General features: G+C 41.1%; 1 protein-coding gene across 3 annotated transcripts in view; it reads left to right on the top strand.

Moving 5' to 3' along the window:
• Positions 1-21,800, top strand: part of PCSK5 (proprotein convertase subtilisin/kexin type 5) — a 537,419-nt gene that overhangs the window by 324,090 nt on the left and 191,529 nt on the right. For all 3 annotated transcript variants that reach the window (XM_014586632.2, XM_006145503.3, XM_014586633.2), the window contains exons 13-16: positions 5,513-5,649; positions 10,854-10,997; positions 14,521-14,623; positions 17,587-17,780. In XM_014586632.2, coding sequence (XP_014442118.1) covers positions 5,513-5,649; positions 10,854-10,997; positions 14,521-14,623; positions 17,587-17,780 — 578 coding nt within the window. The remainder of the gene's footprint in view (positions 1-5,512; positions 5,650-10,853; positions 10,998-14,520; positions 14,624-17,586; positions 17,781-21,800) is intronic.

The following is a 21,800-nucleotide window of genomic DNA, read 5'->3' as shown; positions in this document are numbered from 1 at the left end:
TCAACTTTGACAGAACAGAATTTCACTGCAACAGGAGAGGTGGATACAGGCATGGAGTTAATCTAGTCCGGCTTGCAGCACGCTGCTTTATTGACATTCTACCCACACTAATAATGTTGGCTGCGCCTGGCTTCTTCACTGTTGGCACAGCACAGACATTCAAACTGGGCATTAGACTGTTTAGTGGATAAACAAGAGACCCCACAAGTAGACCCTCCTTAGCAAGGATCCACGGTGTGGCAGGTGACTGTCGAGCAAGTATGTTCTCTGCAGCATGAAGTTAATCTTTGAGCTACTTTACCTTTTGTTATATACATGTGGTGCCGTTCGTTAAAACATTATGGTGCTAGCCCGGCCTAGACGTGTAGTTGGTAGCAAACTGGACTGCAGTGCTGGAAGCAGGTAACTGCAGGTGCAGATCCCCGTGTCAGCTTGAAAACATGGCAGGTGTCTGTGTACACGCACCCAAGATCCTGGAGGGTTGGATTAAGGGTATTGCAGCATGACAAGAACCTGCAAAGCAAGCTTTTCTCTCCCTCTGTCCCTGACACACACACTTACATGCTCTCTAATGTGAAAAAGATAAAAAATAAATAAAAAAAAAACCTTTAAAAAATTTAAAAATTTTACAATAAAACTGGGAAATAGTCAAAGTATTGAATCAGAATTAAAATATAAAATCACAGCCTCATTTAAACTATCTGTGCTCCTGAAAGACAGGCTGAGCCTGGAAGTAAAAATACCTAGTTAGCTGACACAACAATCCACGTCTGTTTCTTTCCCCATCAACGTATTCAGCAAACGTAATGATCGAGTTTGGCTGCATTTTCATCCCTCTTTTCAACTTTTATATTCACATGAAATTAATGAACATCCAACTCTGTGTAAAGCGAAGAGGCTGGGGAGTGGGAAACCTCTTAGCCACACAGACAAAGCCCATTTATATTTGGGCTTTGAAACTCTTATTTGAATTCTGATTTACGGGTATTTCTTCTTGGCACCCAGCTTGTATTTAATTTTTTGTTCCAAATGTGGTTTGAAAGTGATTGGTAGCAATGGAACGATTTTCAAAGGTGGACAGGAAAGGGTGAAAGGAAAGAAACATAGGGTCTGCTAATCCAACAGTCAAATAATTGACCCACGAGTAATTAAAAGTTGGCCGAGGTTGTGGAAACAAGACTGCCCCTCATGTGATGGCAGTCCCAAGTCTCCTTTGTAGTTTTTGGATGTGAGGCAATGAGCCAAATGTTCTGTCTAAACTGTTTGGGAACTGCTTTTAAGTTTGGCACTCCCGGAGAGGTATTACGTGACAAGTTGTTGCTTCAGAGCTCCCAAATGGCACAATGGGCTCAAACAATTGGAGCTTGAGTTAGAACCATGGACCTGCAGGAAGTGGTTCTAAACTGGTTTTCTACCTCCAGCCATTTCTATGTCAGCATAGTCTCTTTAATAACATGTCTGTGACAGGAAGGGCAGTTTGAATAAGCTCCTCTTCCCTAGCTCTGTGTTGCCCTTTCACCCAGCATACATATGTTCTGGGTTTTGAGTGAAGGACCATGTGGATATAAATCATATCCTTAAATGGATTATATACAATTGATATTTAGTTATCAATTTTATGTATGTATATATATAATTATATATAATTGATTATATATAATGAATTTATATATATATACATATACATATGTATATATATAAAAATGATATAATAACCCAGTCATTTCTTCTTGGCCAAGTCCAGCTTTCAGCCATAAACTTGTGAAATGACCTTTAGTGTGGTTGTGCAGTGGATTAGATGTCTCTGTAAAATGTACCATCCAGGGACCAGCAGTTGGCGTAGTGGCTGTGTTGCTGGACTCCCATGTAGCCAACCGCAATTCGACTCCTGGACCCGGTGGCTTAAACTCATGCCAGGCGCGTGTGCGTGCATGCCTAGGATCCCGAGGAGAGGGACTGCGATGTGGCCATCCACCCTGGGAAGGTGATTTCTCGCTTCCTGTCTCTCTGTCTCTGTCTTCTGGCAAGCACACTCGCCCTATAGCAAAAACCTCTCAAAAAATAAAATAATAAAAGATGGACCATCTATACTCTGTTGAGGATCTGAGGATGAGTTACACTGGAAGAATATTCAAGAAAAGAGCCACCATTTTCATCCCTGTCATTATGAGAGAAAGCTGCCCAGATCCAATGTAGTCCTTGTTGAAGTGCCTCACTCCTTTGTTCAAAGAGATAACCTTTATATATAATGCAAGGGGACTTTAAAAAGTTGGTGGGAAAAATGGAATTAAAATATGCGTTTGTTTTAGTGCAAAAAAAATTTTAAATGTTACATAGGTTTTTATTATTTTTGTATTACACATTTCTCATGTGAAGACCCCTCAAATACAGATGTTCTGAAAAAGAGAGAAAGAATGAGTTTTATGTCCAGATTTGAAAATCTCTGCCTACAACCAACTCCATTATGGAGATGAGCAAAACACATTTGCATGTTCCAAAGATCTGAGATGCCCTCTAGTTAAAAAGACCTGTTTAGCTTTATTTAATTCAGCCTGTCCTGAATTTCTTGACCATGGGATATTTTAATATTACTGCTGAATAATCTTCATTCTTTTTTTCTTGCAAGAGCTCAGAACATGTGACATGTGATTTTCCTTTTTATTGCTTTGCTATATGGAATACTACTGAATTACCATTTACCTAACTAATTTAGTCCAAAATTGTGCCACCAAAACCTTCAGCTATAGAATTCCAGCGGGCATTTCAGAGGCAGACTCAACATAGTAATAAAATACTTTTTTAAAAAATCAGTTCTAGGTTATTAAGTTATGAGGAGATTCAACTAGCTATTTTTGTATTTAAAGGGCACAATTTCTTCCAATGGGAAGACTCACATAGAAGGTCAAATTATAACCACTGGTGTACTTGGTGAACATGAAATTAAAACAAGTAGAGTTGACTGTGTGTTCTGAGCAGCCATCAACATCCAGCTACCTTGGGACCAGCAGTTAGCGTAATGACTGTGTCTCTGAACTCCCATGTAGTCGACCACAGTTCGAGTCCCAGACCCAGTGGCTTAAACTCACGCCAAGCGCGTGTGCATGCGTGCCCAAGATCCCGAGAGGAGAATGGAGGAGAAGGGATTGTGGTATGGCCATCCCTCCTGAGGGGTGATTTCTCGCTTTCTTTCTCTCTGTCTCTGTCTTTCTGGCAAGCGCACACACCCTATAGCAAAATAAACTCTCAAAAAAAAAAAAAAAAATCCAGTTGACATGACCTTTGCATTTGTCTCTACCGAAAGACAGATATATCCCAGTAACTGGGCATGGTTGCTCCTAAGACAATGCTAGAGATTTGTCCCCTTTCCATTTGCCTCACTGACTCTTAATTTCTTTTTTTTTCCCAATAAAATAATAGATGCACATAATTTTTTAAGAATTACTTTATTTAATTTTATTTATTTATTTACTTATTTTAATTTGGTCAGAGAGGAAAGAGCAAGAGAGAGAGAGAGGGAATATGAGAAAGTAAGCCACCAGGTCCAGGACTCAAACCATGGTCAGCCATGTGGGAGTCTAGCACCCTTAACCACCATGCCACCTGCTGGCCTCCATAATTTTTTTTTAAAAAAAAGCACTAAAAAAAATCTGTCTCTTGTTCCATCTTTTACTTTCCACAATGTAGATTCTATCTTTTAAAAAAGTTTTTTTTTACCATTTTTTGGACATTTCTTCTAATAGTCAAATCTATGGTATATGCCCTATTTAAATGATATACTCTTTTTTTTTCTTTCTTTTTTTTTTTTTTTTACTAGAGGGCACATGTGCTTACCACAGAGAGAGGAGATAGGGAGGAAGAGAGAAAGCATCCCCCAGTAGGGTGTTGTCACACTGCAATTCTTTTCTCCATTTCTCCATCCCATCCCATTTAGGCATGCATAAATACATGCCCGTTGTGTTTTTTTTTTTTTTTTTTTTTGGAGAGATTTTCACTGTAGGGCGCGTGCGCTCGCCAGACAGACAGAGAGAGACATAGAGACAGAAAGCGAGAAATCACCCCCCAGGGGGGATGGTCACGCCACAATCCCTTCTCCTCCATTCTCCTCTCGGGATCTTGGGCACACACGCACACGCGCCCGGCGTGAGTTTTAAGCCACCGAGTCCAGGATGTGAACCGCGGTCCGACTACGTGGGAGTCCAGCGACATAGCCATTACGCTAACTGCTGGTTCCCTCCCGTTGTGTTTTTCAAGCTGTTGGGTCTGGGATTCAAACCACAATTGACCACGTAGGATCTAGCCCTCAGCCCACAGTGCTTTAACTACTGTACTACTTGGTCAGCCCTGAATATTTCTTAATGTGCTTATTTTATATATTATTTATTAACATCTCTTTATTCTTCATAAGGATTCAGTTTATTATATTTTCCTTCATATTTTGCATCTCTCAAGAGTCCATCACAGGAAATAGAGTAATTCTAGCTATCTCAAGCAGAAAGAGATTTTATATAGAGAATTAGGAACTGAGAAAATCATTTAAGGAAATGGACTAGCAGGATCTAGGCTGTAATTCTTACTCCGAGTCCTTGAATGGGATAAGATAGTGGGCTGAGTCTTTACTGAGGCATAATTTACATACAATATAATTTACAATTATATGAATAACTCAATGAGTTTTGACAAATTTGTACCATTATATAAGCTGTACATTATTACCTTCAAGATATTAAATAGTCTGTCACCCCTAAAAGTTCTCCCATACCTCATCCCCTGTGCCCTCCTCAAGCCCCCAGCAACCACTGATCTGTTTCTTTCACCTTTTCTACTTTTGACGTGAATTGAATCATATAGTATGTGGTCTTTTGTGTCTGGCTTCTTTCTCTTAGCATAATGTTTTTGAAATCCATCCATGTTGTTGTACATATTCGTAGTTTGTTCGTTTTTACTACCGAATAGCATTTTGGTTGTAGGGATATACCATAATTTGCTTTCCCATTCACTAGCTGATGGACATTTGAGTTATTTATCATTTTTGCCAATTATGAACATTCACCTGGAGTTTTTTGGTGTGGGCACATGTCTTCATTTCTCTTAGGTAAATATCGAGGAGAGAGATTGTTGAGTTTTATGGTGAGTAACTTTATAATTTTCAAACTATTTTCCAGAGCCCTGTGCCATTTTTCATTCCCATCAGTACTGTAAGAGTCAGTTGCCCCATATCTTCAACACTTTGTACGAGCAGCCTTCTAGGTTGAGACTTTATCCTTGTGTCCCTGATCCCCAAATGGCTAGCCCTTACATTTTTGCATTGCATGGCCAGCCCTAGGCCTGCTTCCCTATGGTAGAACAATGATACATGTATGGATCTACTAGATGATGATGTCCAGATGAAGGCATGCTCAATGTTCAGCTGAACCTGATGACAGATACAAAAAGATTATTGATCATGTTCATGACTGGACCCTTACAGGATTTTTAAGTGGCATACAGAATAATGTTGATCATTCTCTTTCAGGCTATTTGATCATTCTATGGAAGGATTTAAAAACTGGGAGTTTATGACCATTCACTGCTGGGGAGAACGAGCTGCTGGTGACTGGGTCCTGGAAGTTTATGATACTCCCTCCCAACTGAGAAACTTCAAGACTCCAGGTGGGAACTTCCTTTCTATAACTCATCTTACTGTAAAGAAGAAAAAAAATGTCATTTATTTTAACCAAAGAGTCTTTCACACTCATATGTCAGCATCATCTTTTTTTTTCATGTTATTCTTTTCATGGGTGCTTCCAGTTGACTGCATATATTCTAGTTGTTAAGACTGCTGTTTGAGAGTTAATCATTTAAGGATAAGAAATAAAGAGTACAGGGTGGGGGCTGGCAGCAGTTAGCGTAATGGCTATGTCACTGGACTCCCACGTAGTCGACCGCGGTTCAAGTCCCGGACCCGGTGGCTTAAACTCAGACCAGGCGCGTGTGCGTGCATGCCCAAGATCCCAAGAGGAGAATGGAGGAGAAGGGATTGCGGTGTGGCCATCCCCCCAGGGGGGTGATTTCTCGCTTTCTTTCTCTGTCTCTCTCTGTTTGTCTGGTGAGCGGACGCGCCCTATAGCAAAAACCTTTCCCAAAAAGAAAGAAAGAAAGAAAGAAAGAAAGAAAGAAAGAAAGAAAGAAAGAAAGAAAGAAAGAAAGAAAGAAAGAGTACGTATTTAGAAATAACTACAGTACAGACTTGACAGCTGCTGATTGATGTTCCAGAGCACACAATCCACTCCTCAAGCCAGCTTCCCAAACTTTCTTTGTCCATGAACAAGGCAGTGTTGTTCACCTGGAGTAGGTTCGATTGCACAAGAAAAGACAGAGTTCCTTAGTTTCTTTTTTGTTTTTTAAGTTTTCTCTAAATTTAATTTTCAGTTTAGGCAGGATGTTGAGTTTGGCCTATGCCAGCTAATCTGGTTACAACCAAAGAAAATGAATGATGGTATTCTGCCCTGTGTGAGCCCAAGAGCCAAGGAAAAAGAAAACTCTCTTGATACGTAAAACATGGACATTACAGTGTTCACAAGGGTCTTTTCAGGTAATCTCAGACTCTGTAGCAGCACATGGCCCGTTTCCCTCTTCATGGTAATGTAGGACACGTGTTTGTAACACCAAATGCGGGAGAATCCACGTGCGGCCTGTGTGGGAGATTGTGCTACTCTGCTTGCCCATGAGACAACCTCATGGAGTCCTTGGCTCAGTAGCAAAAGATCTGTGTGTTCAGACTATCCAGCTTTCCACCCATCCATGGACACATCTTCAGCCATCAGAAAACGTCTTTCTTCTCAATGTTTGTCTAGTCCTTCTGCAGCAGAACCAGGCTTGTGGGAAACTTTAGGACCAACATCCAATTGTAGCCTTCTGCTGATGATTGAATAAATGGCCCTGGACATTCTGTAGTTATAAGAGTATGTGTCATGCAGATATAGCCAGCTGCATAGGACAAAGGAGCCACATAGTTCAAACATAGGAATAAAGCACACATTTGTCAGGCTTTTGCCCATGCATATGTGGGAAAGTTACTCATCTTGAAAGACCCGTTTTTTGACCATACATGTTGGTTATCTCTTTTCTCCAATTCTGTGATACGGTTCATACGTGGTGCCACAGTGGTCCCATAATCAATGTGGTCAAAACCAGAGTGGTGGCCAGGTTATGATGAATCCCAGTAAACATTTTGTTAAAGAATATCTATGCCCAGCTTACCACTAGCATACAGGCTGAATATAATGGCTGCCAAGGTTTTATCCAAAAACGAACCATTTGTTAGCAAGGTAGGGTTGATAGAGAAGACATTTGGACTTTAGACCACTGTTTCTAGACACTTTCACTTCTTCATTACCTACTTGGTTCCCAGACGAGGAAGGACCTTTCCTCCTCTTCTCAGTCCATGCTTATGGCTCCTATGTGGAGACACAGTACCTTGGGGACTGGTGACTTGGCCCTAAGCAGGTATTACTATAGAACTCCTATATGTCAAGAGATCCCAGAGAAATGGACATTGTCAAAATCTGGCAGTTGCATACCTGTGGAGGTGCAGCCATGAAGGGTGCGTTACCTGTTGAGAATTTTAAGCAGTAACAAAACTGATTAAAAGTGACTCTACTCGTCATTGTCACCAGGCACCAGCACTTCCGTTCCTCCCTGCGACAAGAACAGACTGCTCCTAGGAGCATACCGCTTGTTAACCAGGCATTGCATTCAAGGGGCTTGGAATATAAATCCCTCTGCCTTCGAGCTCTATCCAGAGCTTACTAAGGTCATCCGTGTTAAAATCTCTCTGCAGTATCCCAGATAAAGTAGAATGATGTATTTCACAACATTGGCTTCACATTGTATTTGAATACTCACATTCAACCCCAGTTGCCTCCAATCATTGCAGAGAGATTCTTTTTATGCCAGAAGAGAGCCTCCCGAATGCTACACTGGCCAGGAGTCAGAGCCTTTAATAGAAACGTAGGTCTTTGTGTATCCTTCCTTCAACCAAACTTTCATTTTAGGATTAGCCATACCTTTGGTAAGGGACTTCCACTTTTCCATGAACTAGTGTGTTTGCATGTGTGCACGGATGTGTTTCTAATATTGTTTCTATGGTGTACAGTCCTGTGATTTTTTTTTCTCTCTGGTAAGTCAAGGATTTCTTTAGTAAACTACTAGAAATTTAGTTGGAGGTGTACAATTTTTCTAGCCCAATTAAATGGTAGAATCATCTTCCAATACAGAGGTTCCCTATACCAAACAAAGTTTATATTTTTTTATTGTTGCTTCCTATTTATTATTAAAATGCAAAGAATTTTAGGTGGTTGTTTTGGATTTTGTGCACATAATGACATTGACAGATTGCTTTTCTGCATTCACAAGTTAGATGAATTTTTCTCATTCTATATTTACATCATTATTTCTTTTCTTTTTTTTTGGGGGGGGGGAGAGGTTTTTGCTATAGGGCACATGCGCTCGCCAGACAGACAAAGAGAGACAGAAAGACAGAAAGCGAGAAATCGCCCCCAGGGGGGATGGCCACGCCACAGTCCCTTCTCCTCCATTCTCCTCTTGGGATCTTGGGCATGCATACACACACGCCCAGTGTGAGTTTTAAGCTACCGGGTCCAGGACTCAAACTGCGGTCGACTACATGGGAATCCAACGAGATAGCCATTACACTAACTGCTGGTCTCATACATCATTATTTCTTAATACTGTGTTTCAGTATCAATTCCAAACTCTTCTGTAGAACTTAATAAGTAGAGGGCTGGCCATGTAGCCTAGTGGTTAAGGAAGCTGTATCCCACATGGCCAGCACAGTTCAAATCCTGGCCCTGGTAGCTTGAAAAACACGTTGATGCTGGGTGCATATAAATGTGCGTCCTGAATGCCAACGGGATGAAAAAAATGGAAGAGAAGGGATTGCCATGTGACCATACCCCACCAGGGGGTGCAGCAAATAGAAAATGTGGAAGAAGGGGATAAATGATGCCCCAAATATGGTAGTATTTGATGTGAATCATGGCAGAGGTTCTAAGGAAATAAAATTACATAATAAAGGAAAAATAAAGACATGAATTGCCCAGCAAGGATATCTCTAGTGGGTTTATGATGTACTTCAGATATACCCAAAGGGAAATAACTTAGAAATAGCACTGTTCACAGTACTTAGAAGGGTAAAATTTTAGATCCAAAATGATCATAAGTAAAACGAACCAGGTTTTAGGGTGGACGATGGATGGACTGACATAGAGTCATGTCTTACATACTCCATCAATCCACTGGTGATTATTGCTGCTCACGGATGACAGAACCTGACAGCTGGAGTTCATGCCTCTCTGAGATAATCCCAGACCCTAGCCCCTCACCACAGCTGGATCCCATGCATTAAGTCAAGAGGAGAAGAGTTTGGAGAGGGGATCCCCCCTTCCCACCAGCATATGTCCATGGTTTGCGATGATTTTGTCTTAATCACTTCTGTTTATGATCAATTTGTTTAGTATGACTCAAGCTTAAGGACATGAAGCAATTTTTTTCTTCTTTTTCTCTGCTTTAACTTTCTGTAGTGAACACTTTAATTTTACAAGGCTAAGAAATAAATTAATAGGACCAACTCCAAGGCCTATTAGTTAAGGGAACTGGATGCCACATGGCCAACTGCAGTTCAAATCTCAGCCTCAGCAGCTTGAAAAACATGTTGGGTGTGTGTACCCATGCCCAAGTTCCCAATGGGATGGAAAAGAAGGGATTGCAGTGCGAACATGCCCCATTAAGGGAGTGCTTTCTCCCTCTCCCTCTCGGATGAATGCACACACCTCTGGCCAAAAGAAAAAGAAGAAAAAGGCTAAATTAAAGTAAAATGCTCTTTGTGAGTCATGCAAAGCAGGTGCAATATTTATAGCAGAATATTACACATGAACGGAAGTGTTCCATACCTGTGCTGTCCAGTGCCGTGGCCTCTAGCCACATGTGGCTATTGGTTACTGTCACTGTGGAACTGAATTTTTCAATGTTAGTTCATTTTAGTTCACTTAAATTTAAACAGCCTAACATGTCTAGGGGCTGTCATATAGAACAACATCGGTCTATAGTTTAAATTGTGATGTATTAATTTTGAATGACTAATTCAGGAAGTAGATGGGATAAAGAGGCATTTTGTCTATTAATGAGTCAGAAAATGCCACAAAAAAATTTTAAGAGATTTTTGTTGTAGGGTACATGTACTGACCAGAGAGAGAGACAGAAACAGTGAGAGGGAAAGTGAGAAAATACGCCCCCCAGGAGGGATGACCACTCTGCAGTCCCTTCTCCATTCTCCTCCTGGGACCTTGGGCACACACAAACATGTGTCTGATGTGATTTTCAATCTACCGGGTCTGGGACTCAAACCATGATCGGCCATGTAACCACCACGCCATCTGCTGACCCCCAAACAATACAAAAATTTTTAAAAGCTCATGTAAGGCATTTAGAAAAACAAAGCGTTTTCATAAAATTCTGAGATTCTCTTAAATACTCATAATTTGAAATTCAGCCCTTGATTCAACCATCAGAGGTATGTTTATTTTTCAGTCTTTCTTTAAGTGCTGATTAAATCAAGGCTTCTCCTGTAGGAGGACCATAGCAGGATCAGTCACCGTGTGGTGTGTGGATTGTTAAATAATTCTGCAAAGGATGGAAAGTACGCATTTCTAGCCCTGTATCTGGTGCAGTGATTTGTATTAATCTGCTTCCTGCCGTGTTACTGTTGATTTTTCTTGTTTGAGAAAAGACTTAAAGAAGTCATAAAGTTAAAGAGAAAAATTTAGTCATACTGTGATCTCATTACTATTTTCAAGGTAAATTGAAAGAGTGGTCTTTAGTCCTCTATGGCACCTCCGTGCAGCCGTACTCACCAACCAATGAGTTTCCTAAAGTGGAACGCTTCCGCTATAGCAGAGTCGAAGACCCCACAGATGACTATGGTACAGAAGATTATGCAGGTGAGCGGCTTCTGGTGGGACACAAACTAAGGAGAGAAAGCCCACGCGTCATCTCCACAACCTCTGTGTGACTGGGAGGTCATATCATATCATATTATAATGTCCTACCCATGTTCTGATACATTTTCTTCCGCCTTATTTTCCATGTGTGTATTCATGCGTTCAAGTATCCCTAGATGTTGTCTACAAAGCTCATACTCCGTGCCGTGTTTGTACGACAGCGTATTGCACTCCGCAGTCTGGGACTTGCAGTTTGTTTGGAGTTTTACATTATTTTAACTGAGGTTTGGCTGAACATCATTATTTATTAGTCTGTCCATATCTTCAGTTTATTTTTAGAGTAGGATTTTTTCCTGAGATTTACTACATCAAAGGAGATAGTCAGTACTAGGGCTTGGAAACATTTTGTTATGTTGCTATCCAGACGAGACGTGCCCGTCTATCCTGTGACTGACTAGCTGTGTGCTTGTTTATCACACTCCATTTTGCCAGGGCTCACTAGAGAGAAAAAGGGGGGGGAAAGAAGAAAGAAACAAATGTTTTTATTAAAATTTTTATAGCTTTGATTGCTGGTAAACCTAAATGTTTTTTCGCTGCCATCCTCCAAATTAAATACAATTGTATCTAAATATTCTGAATCTTGTTGCTTTTGTAGTAGAAAATATTCCATGCTTTTTACTCGTGTTTGCGGGCATGTAGGAAATCTATTGACTATTATTGCATATTTACCGTGTAACTAACCACTTTGCTTAACTCTCACTAATTTATATGTTTTAGAGTTGATTTTCTGGAGTGGTCTAGGTACTGTAGCCTTTTCATCTATAAATTTTGGTTGTTCTTACTATATTTCTGAGTCCCGTCTTGTTTTATTAGCTACCACTCCTAAGAGCATGTATACCATTCAAGATATGCTATACATCACTTAATGGACAAAGCTTCTCCTAGGGATAGGACCAGCAGATGGAGTAATGGTTACATTGCTGGACTCCCATGTAAGCAACAGCAGTTTGAATTCCAGAACCAGCAGCTTAAAACTCATGCTGGGCGTTTGTGCATGCATGCCCAAAATCCTGAGAGGAAACTGGAGGAGAAGGAATTGCAGCATGGCCATCCCCGTGGGGGATGATTTATCATTTTCTGTCTCTCCAGAAATTGCACGTACCTTATAGCAAAAATCTCTTAAAAAAAAAAAAAAAAAAAAGCAGCTCCTATGGAGAACTGTTAGTAAGTAGAAGTTTAATGTACCTTTAGACAACAATTTTTTCCCTGTAATTTTGAGGATTTTTTCTAGATCGAAAAGCTAAAAGTACTTCACTAATCACCTGAACAGAATATCTTAAATATGCATGTAGTTTCTTTTATTCTAAACAGGTAGTATCCCAGAGTCAATAACATGCTTGGATAAATTAAAACCAGTTGAGCTCATCAGAGCTAGATTGTGTTGAATTTCGTCTCGTCTTTCCTTAAGCTTATAACATTAGTGTTATAACTAGCAAACCATTTTGTCTTCTCTGATAGAAGAAAATATATATCCACAAAGATAAATGGAGGATAATAGTAACTTATTACTCTTGCCTTATTCAAATTTTTGGTTATATTTCCAATTCCGTTTTTGGTAATGTTAAGATTCTGAACAGTTCTATATCTTTGTGAGTTTTTATTATTACATCTCTAATGTCGACAATGACACTGTGAGAGAACAAAGGCGATTCATTCATTGTTATCCTGCAACAGGCAGTGCTCAACTGTACCTGGTACAGTTTAAGAGTACAAAAGAAACAGCATAGCCTATGAACTTGCCATACAGAACCCTTCGGGCAAATAGCAAGAATAAATGCTTAGGGCTTAAAGAAAAAAGCATTCTAGAAATCATCTGGTGAAAATGTAGGGCCACCTATGGCTCCTTTCCTTCAGAGCTGTGATTCTCACCTTCATTTAGAAATCATCCTGACTAGAAACAGATAGTGTTACCGTAACCAGATCTCCGTATGTGTCTTCAAATTCCAGGAACCATGAGACGCACAGCTTGCTGAACTTCAACCCTTTGATATCAGAGACACCACCCCTCTGGTATATGGTAGAAGGCAACGGAAACAGTGCAGTTTGTACTAGCTGTGTAATTTACTTTGGAGATCAATTTAAGTCTTTGAGGAAATTTAAAAAGAAACAGTATTGTCAAATGACTCTTGTAATTAATCAAAACTGTATATCAAGTTTATGGCATTTGGCAAGGACTTATTTTCATTCAGTTCAAGAGGTCATCGCTAGTACATGATCTGCTCCCTCTCAGCAGAGTGTCTGGACTAGGCACGAGGACACATGTTAATCCCCACACTCTTGGCCATAAGATACTGCCCAAGCCTCTGTAACTCATAGAAAATAAGTTTCTCATCAGGGAAAAAGAGAAAAGGTGAGGTATTTAACTACCACATTTGATTTTTCTCAATGTCATTTCCCCCAGTTCTAATATTTTATATTTGTGTTTCAGTCATTATAAAAGATAGTCCCATAGTGACCAAAGGAGGTCAACATTCCACAGCAAGTCCTTTAGATTACAATGAGTAGTGTTCAAAACATTGCCAGCACCCTCGGCCTACTGTTTTACACTTTCCGTGGAATATACGTACTACTAATTAAAACATATGTATTTTCAGTAGGAAAAAGCTTGACGATTATGAGCTCAAATGTCTCAAAATATGGAGAACAAGGATCAAAAGCATTAAAAACTTCTGTAACTAGCCCATGTTATTAGAAAGCTTTTTATCCATCACAAAATAATTCCATCATATTGATTTTTTCTTGTACTGTGTATTCTCTCCAGTTCTAAACCAAAAAAAAAACATATACGTAGCAAGAGAGAATTATTTAGGTCTATAATTCTTTACTAAATGTATATGTCATTTTCTTTTGTCAATTTGCCCATTGGCCTTTGGGTATTGTACGATTTTCAGTCTTTTATCTGCACCTGAAGTACCTGCTATGCAGTCCAAAACTAGATGCTGATAAGCTTGTGCCAGATACCATAATGATGTTTCTTGCTGGCCACAGGGTTTCAGAGGTATTCAGGAGCTTTAATGACCTTGGATGAAGCAGGCAATCTGGTCCAGGCATTGAATAATAACCTTTTATTCCTTTTTTTCGACAGTTTAACTTCTCATTTTTCTATAAATCCGGCATTTTTATTGTTGTACATATTTAATTGCAGTTGTTTTTTCCAGTTGCTACAGTAGCATTGCTTATTCGAATTCTAAAATATTTATTACCTCCCATGAGACAGCCATAGGTGCTTTGAAGGCCAAGCTATGAGTACGATTTATGTTCTTAATAGTTAGGCAACTGAGGTTTTCCAAAAAAGTTCAGGAGTTCATCACTGGGCTTACAGTCACACTGGCCATTATTCCTCCATTTAAAGAAACTCCCACTGTGGAAGGAAAAGAAAAGTCATTTGATATCAAATGCGAGATGCAGCTGAAATGCTCTAAATTCATGTTTTCCAAGTGTTTTTCTAATCTCTTTTGGAAAGGCCCTTGTGACCCTGAGTGCAGTGAGGTCGGCTGTGACGGACCAGGACCGGACCACTGCAATGACTGCTTGCACTATTATTACAAGCTGAAAAACAATACCAGGTAAGAGAGGCCATATCAGAGTCCCACAGCATGTCCCCGGTGTTCCAGGAGCTCCCACAAGGCCAAGGCCATGAGCAGGCCCATGCTGTTAGCATCTTCCACTGCGCTCCCACCAGGACCTACACACAGAAAAGATGCTGCTGCACAGACCCGCTGCCTCCCTGTGTGACTCAAGACAGTGAAAACTATAGTGAGTCTTAAAATGCAAAATGTGTATACGTGCTGTGAAATGGCAAGTATCCTTTGTCACATTTTGGAGAGTGATAAGGAGGAACCTGCTAATAAGCATGTCTGGTCTTCTCCCACTTACTTGTCTTTTCCCTTTTTTCAGTTGGGTCATTGGGAAAATCATGATGCATTATTGCATAGAAAAACATAGAGGGGCCAGCAGGTGGTTGAGCCACTGGACTTCCATGTGGTCGACCACAGTTTGAGTCTTGGGCTCTGTGTCTTGAAACTCACACCAGGTGCATGTCTATGTGAGCCTAAAATCCCAAGAGGAGAATGGAGGAGAAGGGATTGTGTTGTGGCTATTCCCCCTGGGTGGGGGTGGGGTGGTGGGGTTCTCACTTTCTGCCTCTCTGTCTCTCTGGCAAGTGCACATGTCCTATAGCAAAAACCTTTTGGGGGCCAAAACAATCATAGAAAATACACCATTACTTTCTCAAATGAGCTAATAATTAGCAAGTAAACATTGTATGTATTTGATATCCCACATGATATTTTGACATATATGCACACATTGTGGAATGACTAAATCAAGCTATGCATATGTATTTCCCATATACAGTTTTGTGTATGGTGACAACACTTAAAATCTACTCTCTTAGCCATTGTCGAGTATCCAATATATTGTAGTAACTCTACTTGCCACGCTGTACATAGATCTCAGATGTATTCCTTCCAGCTAACTGAAGTTTTGTGTCCTTTCCATTCTGTTGATATTTAATGCCATGGCTGTATCTGCCCTTCATGAAGATGTCACTGCACAGGCCAAACGGATGCTTCCCCACATTCCCCAACATGCCAGACAATGATGTGGCAAAGGTGCTGATTCCTGCTTACTGTTCCACTCTGGGTACCAGGCAGACCCTGTGCCTCTGATTGCTGGCTTCTGCCTAGAACTGCATAGATGTTCCCATGGGGACTGGCCATGGAACAGTGATGGCACATCTACCCCATGTCTGCCGTGGCAACCTCACCTTCTCCCTCCTTCTTCAGGGGAAAACTCACTATCTAGAACTGCCTTGTGGTGCCTCCATACTCCCATGACCCAGACCAACCCCGGCTTGTTGGAGTTCTTCTTTTAAGTTCTTGCTGGATTTTAAATTCCTTAAGGGAAAGGCTCTTGGCTACCTTGGGGCCACTGTTATCTCCTACACTTAGCAAAACAGGAGCATTTAATTGTAGCTCAGTAAATGTTTGTTGAATGAGTAAAACTAAGTCTTGTCCTCATTCAAGGGCAAATAGGGAAGTTTTTTAAGTTTACTCATAAGTACCATAAATTTAAATATATGTAGATTAATTTAGACAATAGCAGATAATCACTACCCCACTTTCATGTGCTCAAGTAAGCTCTACCTGACAATACTCAAAAACGGAAGTAACTGGGACCTGCAATTAGTGTAATGGCTCTGTCGCTGGACTCCCATGTCGTTGACCGAGGTTTGAGTCCCAAACCCAGTGTCTTAACTCATGCCGGGTGCGTATGCGTGTGTGCCCTAGATCCCAAGAGGAGAACGGAGGAGAACAGATTGTGGTGTGGCCATCCCCCGTGGGGGGGTGATTTCTCGCTTTCTGTCTCTCTGTCTCTCTCTGTTTTTCTAGTGAGTGCACATGTCCTATAGCAAAATCCTCTCCAAAAAAAAAAAAAAAGTAACTCCTTCTTAGTTTAACATTTTTTCATGAAATTTTGGTTTATATATATATTTTTTGAGAGAAAGAGAGAGAGATTTTTGCTGTAGGTTGTATGCGCTCACCAGAAAGACAGAGACACAGAAAGTGAGCGAGAAATCACCCCCCAGGCGGGATGGCCACCTTGCAATCCCTTCTCCTCTGTTCTCCTCTCAGGATCTTGGGCATGCAGGCACCCATCCCCGGCGTAAGTTTAAGCCACTGGGTCTGGGACTCAAACCGCTGTCAACTCATGGGAGTTCAGTGACATAGCCATTACACCAACTGCTGGTCCCAGCTCTCATATATTTTTCCTTCTATTCACTACCACAGCTTTTCTCTTAAGACTCACTTCCTAACTATTATCTTTTAAAAAAAACCAAAATGACCCCTCAGGGGGCATGGCCACATCATAATTCCTTCTCCATTCTTCTCCTGGGATTTTGGACACATACTCACATGCCCAGCATGATTTTCAAGCCACCAGGTCCAGGGATTCGCATCATGATTGACAATGTGGGAGTCCAGTGCCTTAACCACCACACCACCTGATGGTGCCCCGTCATCCCTTCTAAAGGTTAAATGCAAACTGGGAGATGGTTTGCGAAAAGAGAGCCTTACTTGGTGTTGTGGAACTGTACCTTGCGTGAGCAGAAGCTTTAAACCAAAGTTAGCCCTTTGGCTGTGGCATTGGCATCCTCATTTAAAACTGACTTTGAGAGACCAGCAGATGGCATAATGGTTACGTTGCTGGCCTCTCATGTAGTCAACCACGGCTCAGGTCCTGGACCCGGTGGCCGTAAACCTCACGCCGGGTGTATGTGAGGGCGTACTCAAGATGCCAAGAGGTGAATAGAGGAGAAGGGGTTGCAGTGTGGCTCTCCCCCCTGGGAGGTGATTTCTCACTTTTCTGTCTCTGTCTCTCCAGTGAGTGCATGCATCCTACAGCAAAAGTCTCTCTTAAACTGGTTTGGAGGCTAAGGACTAGCTATTTGCTCAGCAGCTCTGAGAGACTATTGAGGATTGAGTTGCTGGTGATACTTTCTTCTTTCCTGTCATTGCACACACAGGATCTGTGTCTCCAGCTGCCCCCCTGGCCACTATCATGCTGACAAGAAGCGGTGCAGAAAGTGTGCCCCCAACTGCGAATCCTGCTTTGGGAGCCATGGGGACCAGTGCCTGTCCTGTAAATATGGATACTTCCTGAACGAAGAGACCAACAGCTGTGTTATTCACTGCCCTGATGGGTCATACCAGGACACCAGTGAGTTGATTTAATGCTTGAGTTTTAGAGAAGAAATGTGGGGTTTTCATATTCCTCCTTTATGAAATCTTGACTTGACTTAATATCAAAGAGGACCTAGCCAATTTATTTTAAGAGAAGAGTTTAGGAGCTATATATGAAGATGCTTGTAACTATGCAGGAAATCCTCATGACCACCCCCAGATCTAATGATTGCATGGAGTACTCACAAGGCCCAGGATGTAGTCATACCCTTGTCCTCACAGTTATGTTTTATTACAGCAAAAGGATTCTAAGTAAAGATCAGCAAAGGGAAAAGGTATATGGGATGAAGTCTAGAAGAAGCCAGGCACCAACATCCAAGGATCCCATTTCAGTGGTGTCTAGTAGGACTGTTTAATTCTGCACCAACAGTTTGTGACAGCATGCATTAATGTTGTCTATCAAGCAACCTCACTGGGTTATTACTGGGGACTAGGCAGGTAGGCACCTCCTGCCTGGCATGTACCCCAGTTCGAGACTCTCAGAAGGAAAACAGGTATTCACCATAAACCTTATTGTTTGTACAGACAGTTTACACAATGTGAACTGCTCTGATCAGGGTGGTACAAACTCCCCCAAAATCTAAACTCTCAAATGCCAGCCTTGGGCCAACCTTGTAAGGAGGCATGCTCTTTTCTGCACATTAACCAGATAGGTCCCTGGCTTGTCTAGAATCACAGAAAAAAAAAAAAAAAAGGTTTTTTTCAATTTTTTTCAAAAAATTTGAAGAATATGACACTATTGTAAATGCAGAGTGAATGGCATCAGCAACTTATTTGACCCATTAGTAAGGGAACATGTAAGGTGACACGTGGGTTCCAAGATGATCAAATGCTATAGTCTACCAGGAAAAGTAGTCCTTTTGCAACTTACAGACAAAATTGTTTAAGTTCTTTTTCATGTTATAAAGTACATGCACTCATTGGACAGAAACACAGAGAGAGAAAAAGAGGGAGAGACAGAAAATGAGAAATCACCCCTCCAGGGGAATGGTCACACTGCAATCCCTTCTCCTTCCTTGATTTTGGGCACACATGCACACACGCCTGGTGTGCTTTTCAAGGTGCTGGTTCTGGAACTTTGAACTGTGCATTCAATCATATGGGATCCAGCACCTTAACTACCATGCCACCTGCTGGTCCCAAATTGAGAATTTCTTACGTGGCAGTCTGACTAGAATTTTAGGGAGTATTCTTCCTAGTGGACAGAAATTACCTGCAACTTTACCAAACAAAATCTATTCATTAACGTGTAACTTCACAGTTTGTATCCTAATCAAGTGAAATTAGCAAATAGACAAAGATACATTGCCCTAGAAAGTCAAATAACCTTGGGTCAGCCCTGCTAGACAGTGCTCCAATATGGCCCTGAAAAGGACTGCAGGTATCTGTTCTTTATTTCTGAAATCTGGATAATGTATCTTAACAAGCTTGTCACATTATGGTTGATGATGACGCTGAAATTTCATGTTTTGGTACAACCTAAAAAATAAGAAACTCCAGTCTAAAAGAACAAGTCTTGTTTTTTTTTTATTATTATTATTTTTAGAGAGATTTTTGCTATAGGGCATGTACACTCACCAGAGAGACAGAAAGCAAGAAATCAACCCCAGGGGGGATGGTGATGCCACAGTCCCTTCTCCATTCTCCTCTTGGGATTTTAGGCACACATGCACATGCACCCAGCATGAGTTTTAAGCTGCCAGGTCCAGGACTTGAAACACAGTTGACTATGTGCAAGTCCAACAACATAACTGTTATGCCATCCATTGGCCCCGAAGAGTTGTTTTTTAAAAATATCAGGCAAAATTCTGAAGTGGGTCCTCTTGCTTCTTAAGGAATAAAATTCCTCTTAATTCAAAGGCAGGCACTTCTCTAAGAAGTAGATGGAATCTGGCCACTCACCCTTTAGAGCAATGGCAGGGAGTCTACCATAGTCATCATTTGCTTCCAACTTTGGAACATGAGCTACAACTTAATGGAGAAAGGGGAAATCAGGAGAGAGGAGAGGCCATAGTAGAGCCACCAGATTACACAGTATTCCCAGGGGAGGGTGGAACTGTCAAATTTTACCAAGAAGGTTGAGCCTTGTGAAAGAATTAAGTTCTAGCATGTTGTATGCTAGAATCAAGATAATTAAGAGAGTCAGTTATTTTTCCAGAGCCTGGTGAGTAATGAAAGAAGGTGATTAAATTAGCTACCACAGAGACCAGCAGATCGCATAATGGTTATGTCACTGGACTCTCATGTAGTCAATCATGGTTTGAGTCCTGGACCCTGTGACTTAACACTCACACTGGTTGTGTGTGCATGTGTGCCTAAAATCCTGAGAGGAGAATGGAAGAGAAAGGATTGCAGTATGGCCATCCTCCCAGAAGTGAAGGTGATTTTTCACTTTTTGTCTGACGCGTGCACGTGCCCTACAGCAAAAATCTCTCTTAAAAACATTAGCTATCACATAGTGTCAATATAAGAGGCCTGTGCATCTCTCTCCTCCCACATAATTGCTTTTTGTTGCACTTTCCTCCTTTAATCAGTCCATTTACATACAACATAGTGATCACGTATGAGTGTAACTAGCCATAGTTACTGCCAACACATTTACGGTGATTTATAGTTCATATCATTCCCTTGAATCATTTCATTAACTTAAGACAAACTGAGAGGTAGATATCATCATATTCTTACTTAACAAGTGAGGGAACAGAGACCCTCAACTTAACCACTGGAGTTACTAAAAGCAAAATGCAAATATAGGTCTTCTGCCTTCAGATCCTATCCTATATTTTGTATTCTGTGACAGATGACGGAAGATTTTGTGATAACTACCATAACGTTGTACTGGTTGGGGCCAGATGGTGGCTCAGCAGTAAAATGCATTGCTCTGCAAGGCAATCTCACATGGGAGGTTTCCTTGTTCAAGTCCAGAGATCTCCTGAGATCTCTAGCCTGTGATCCAGGTCTGGCTGAAGGTTAAGCGTGGGCTACAGCATCAAGACCTTGTTGGGCGTGCTGTCTCTTAGACACTCCCTCTCTCTCTGTCTATGTTGCTCAGGAAGGAAACAGACATATAAACTTTCAAAACAAGATTGTAAAGGGCTTCACTGTCCAGGCTGAGATGCTCAGAATTGATCCAGTATGTTCAATGGAGCTCCATTAAAGCAGTGTTTCTCTGTGGCACCCAGAAGAATACCAGCATTTAAAGAGCAGAAAAGAAGAGAAACCCATGAGCAAAGGTTTTTTTCAGTTCTACACATATATGTGGATTCAATCCACTTGCATATCAGAGTAGGTACTAATTCTCTGGCAAAATTGTCTATGGTAAAAGGACTTCCTTAATACCAAGTCACTATTTGTCATGATAGAACAACTATGAATATGCCAATTTCTTCTAGTATGGACCTGAGTTTTTTATTAAACAGAAAAACCAGTTCACAGAATAATCATACTAATATGTTTCTTCTTAAATTTTTTTTCTAATTTGCTATAGAATACATGCACTCACCAGAGAGACACAGACAGGGGGCAGGGAGAAATCACATACAAACACACACACACACACACACACACACACACACATGCCAGGAAAAATGGACATACCACAATCCCTTCTTCTCCATTCTCTCAGGATTTGGGACACACATTCATACATGCCTGATGTGTTTTTCAAACCACCGGGTCTGGGACTTGAAGTGTGCATTTGGCCATGTGGGATCCAGCTGTCTTAACAACCATGCTACCAGCTGACCCCAAACCAATTTCTATTCTATGCATTTCTTTTCCATCCTTACATGGTGGTATTGTCTCAGCTTCATGAGCTGGTCTGTCATTGTTGCAAATTAGGAAACTGCTTGGGCAAGAAAGTGGGGAAAAGAGAGAAAGCCTACAAACTATTCAACTGGGAATTCGGTGGGCCTCAGTTCTCTTGTCTGGAGAGTGGCAGGTAGGTTGTAGATATTCCCCAGTGCTACATCATCCTGCCTTTATTTGGTCTCCGGAG

The sequence above is a fragment of the Tupaia chinensis genome, unplaced genomic scaffold, assembly GCF_000334495.1.
Source record: "Tupaia chinensis unplaced genomic scaffold, TupChi_1.0 Scaffold000147_1, whole genome shotgun sequence".
NCBI lineage: Eukaryota > Metazoa > Chordata > Mammalia > Scandentia > Tupaiidae > Tupaia > Tupaia belangeri.
Note: the sequence above shows the minus strand (reverse complement) of the source record. Positions and strands in the feature narration are given on the sequence as shown.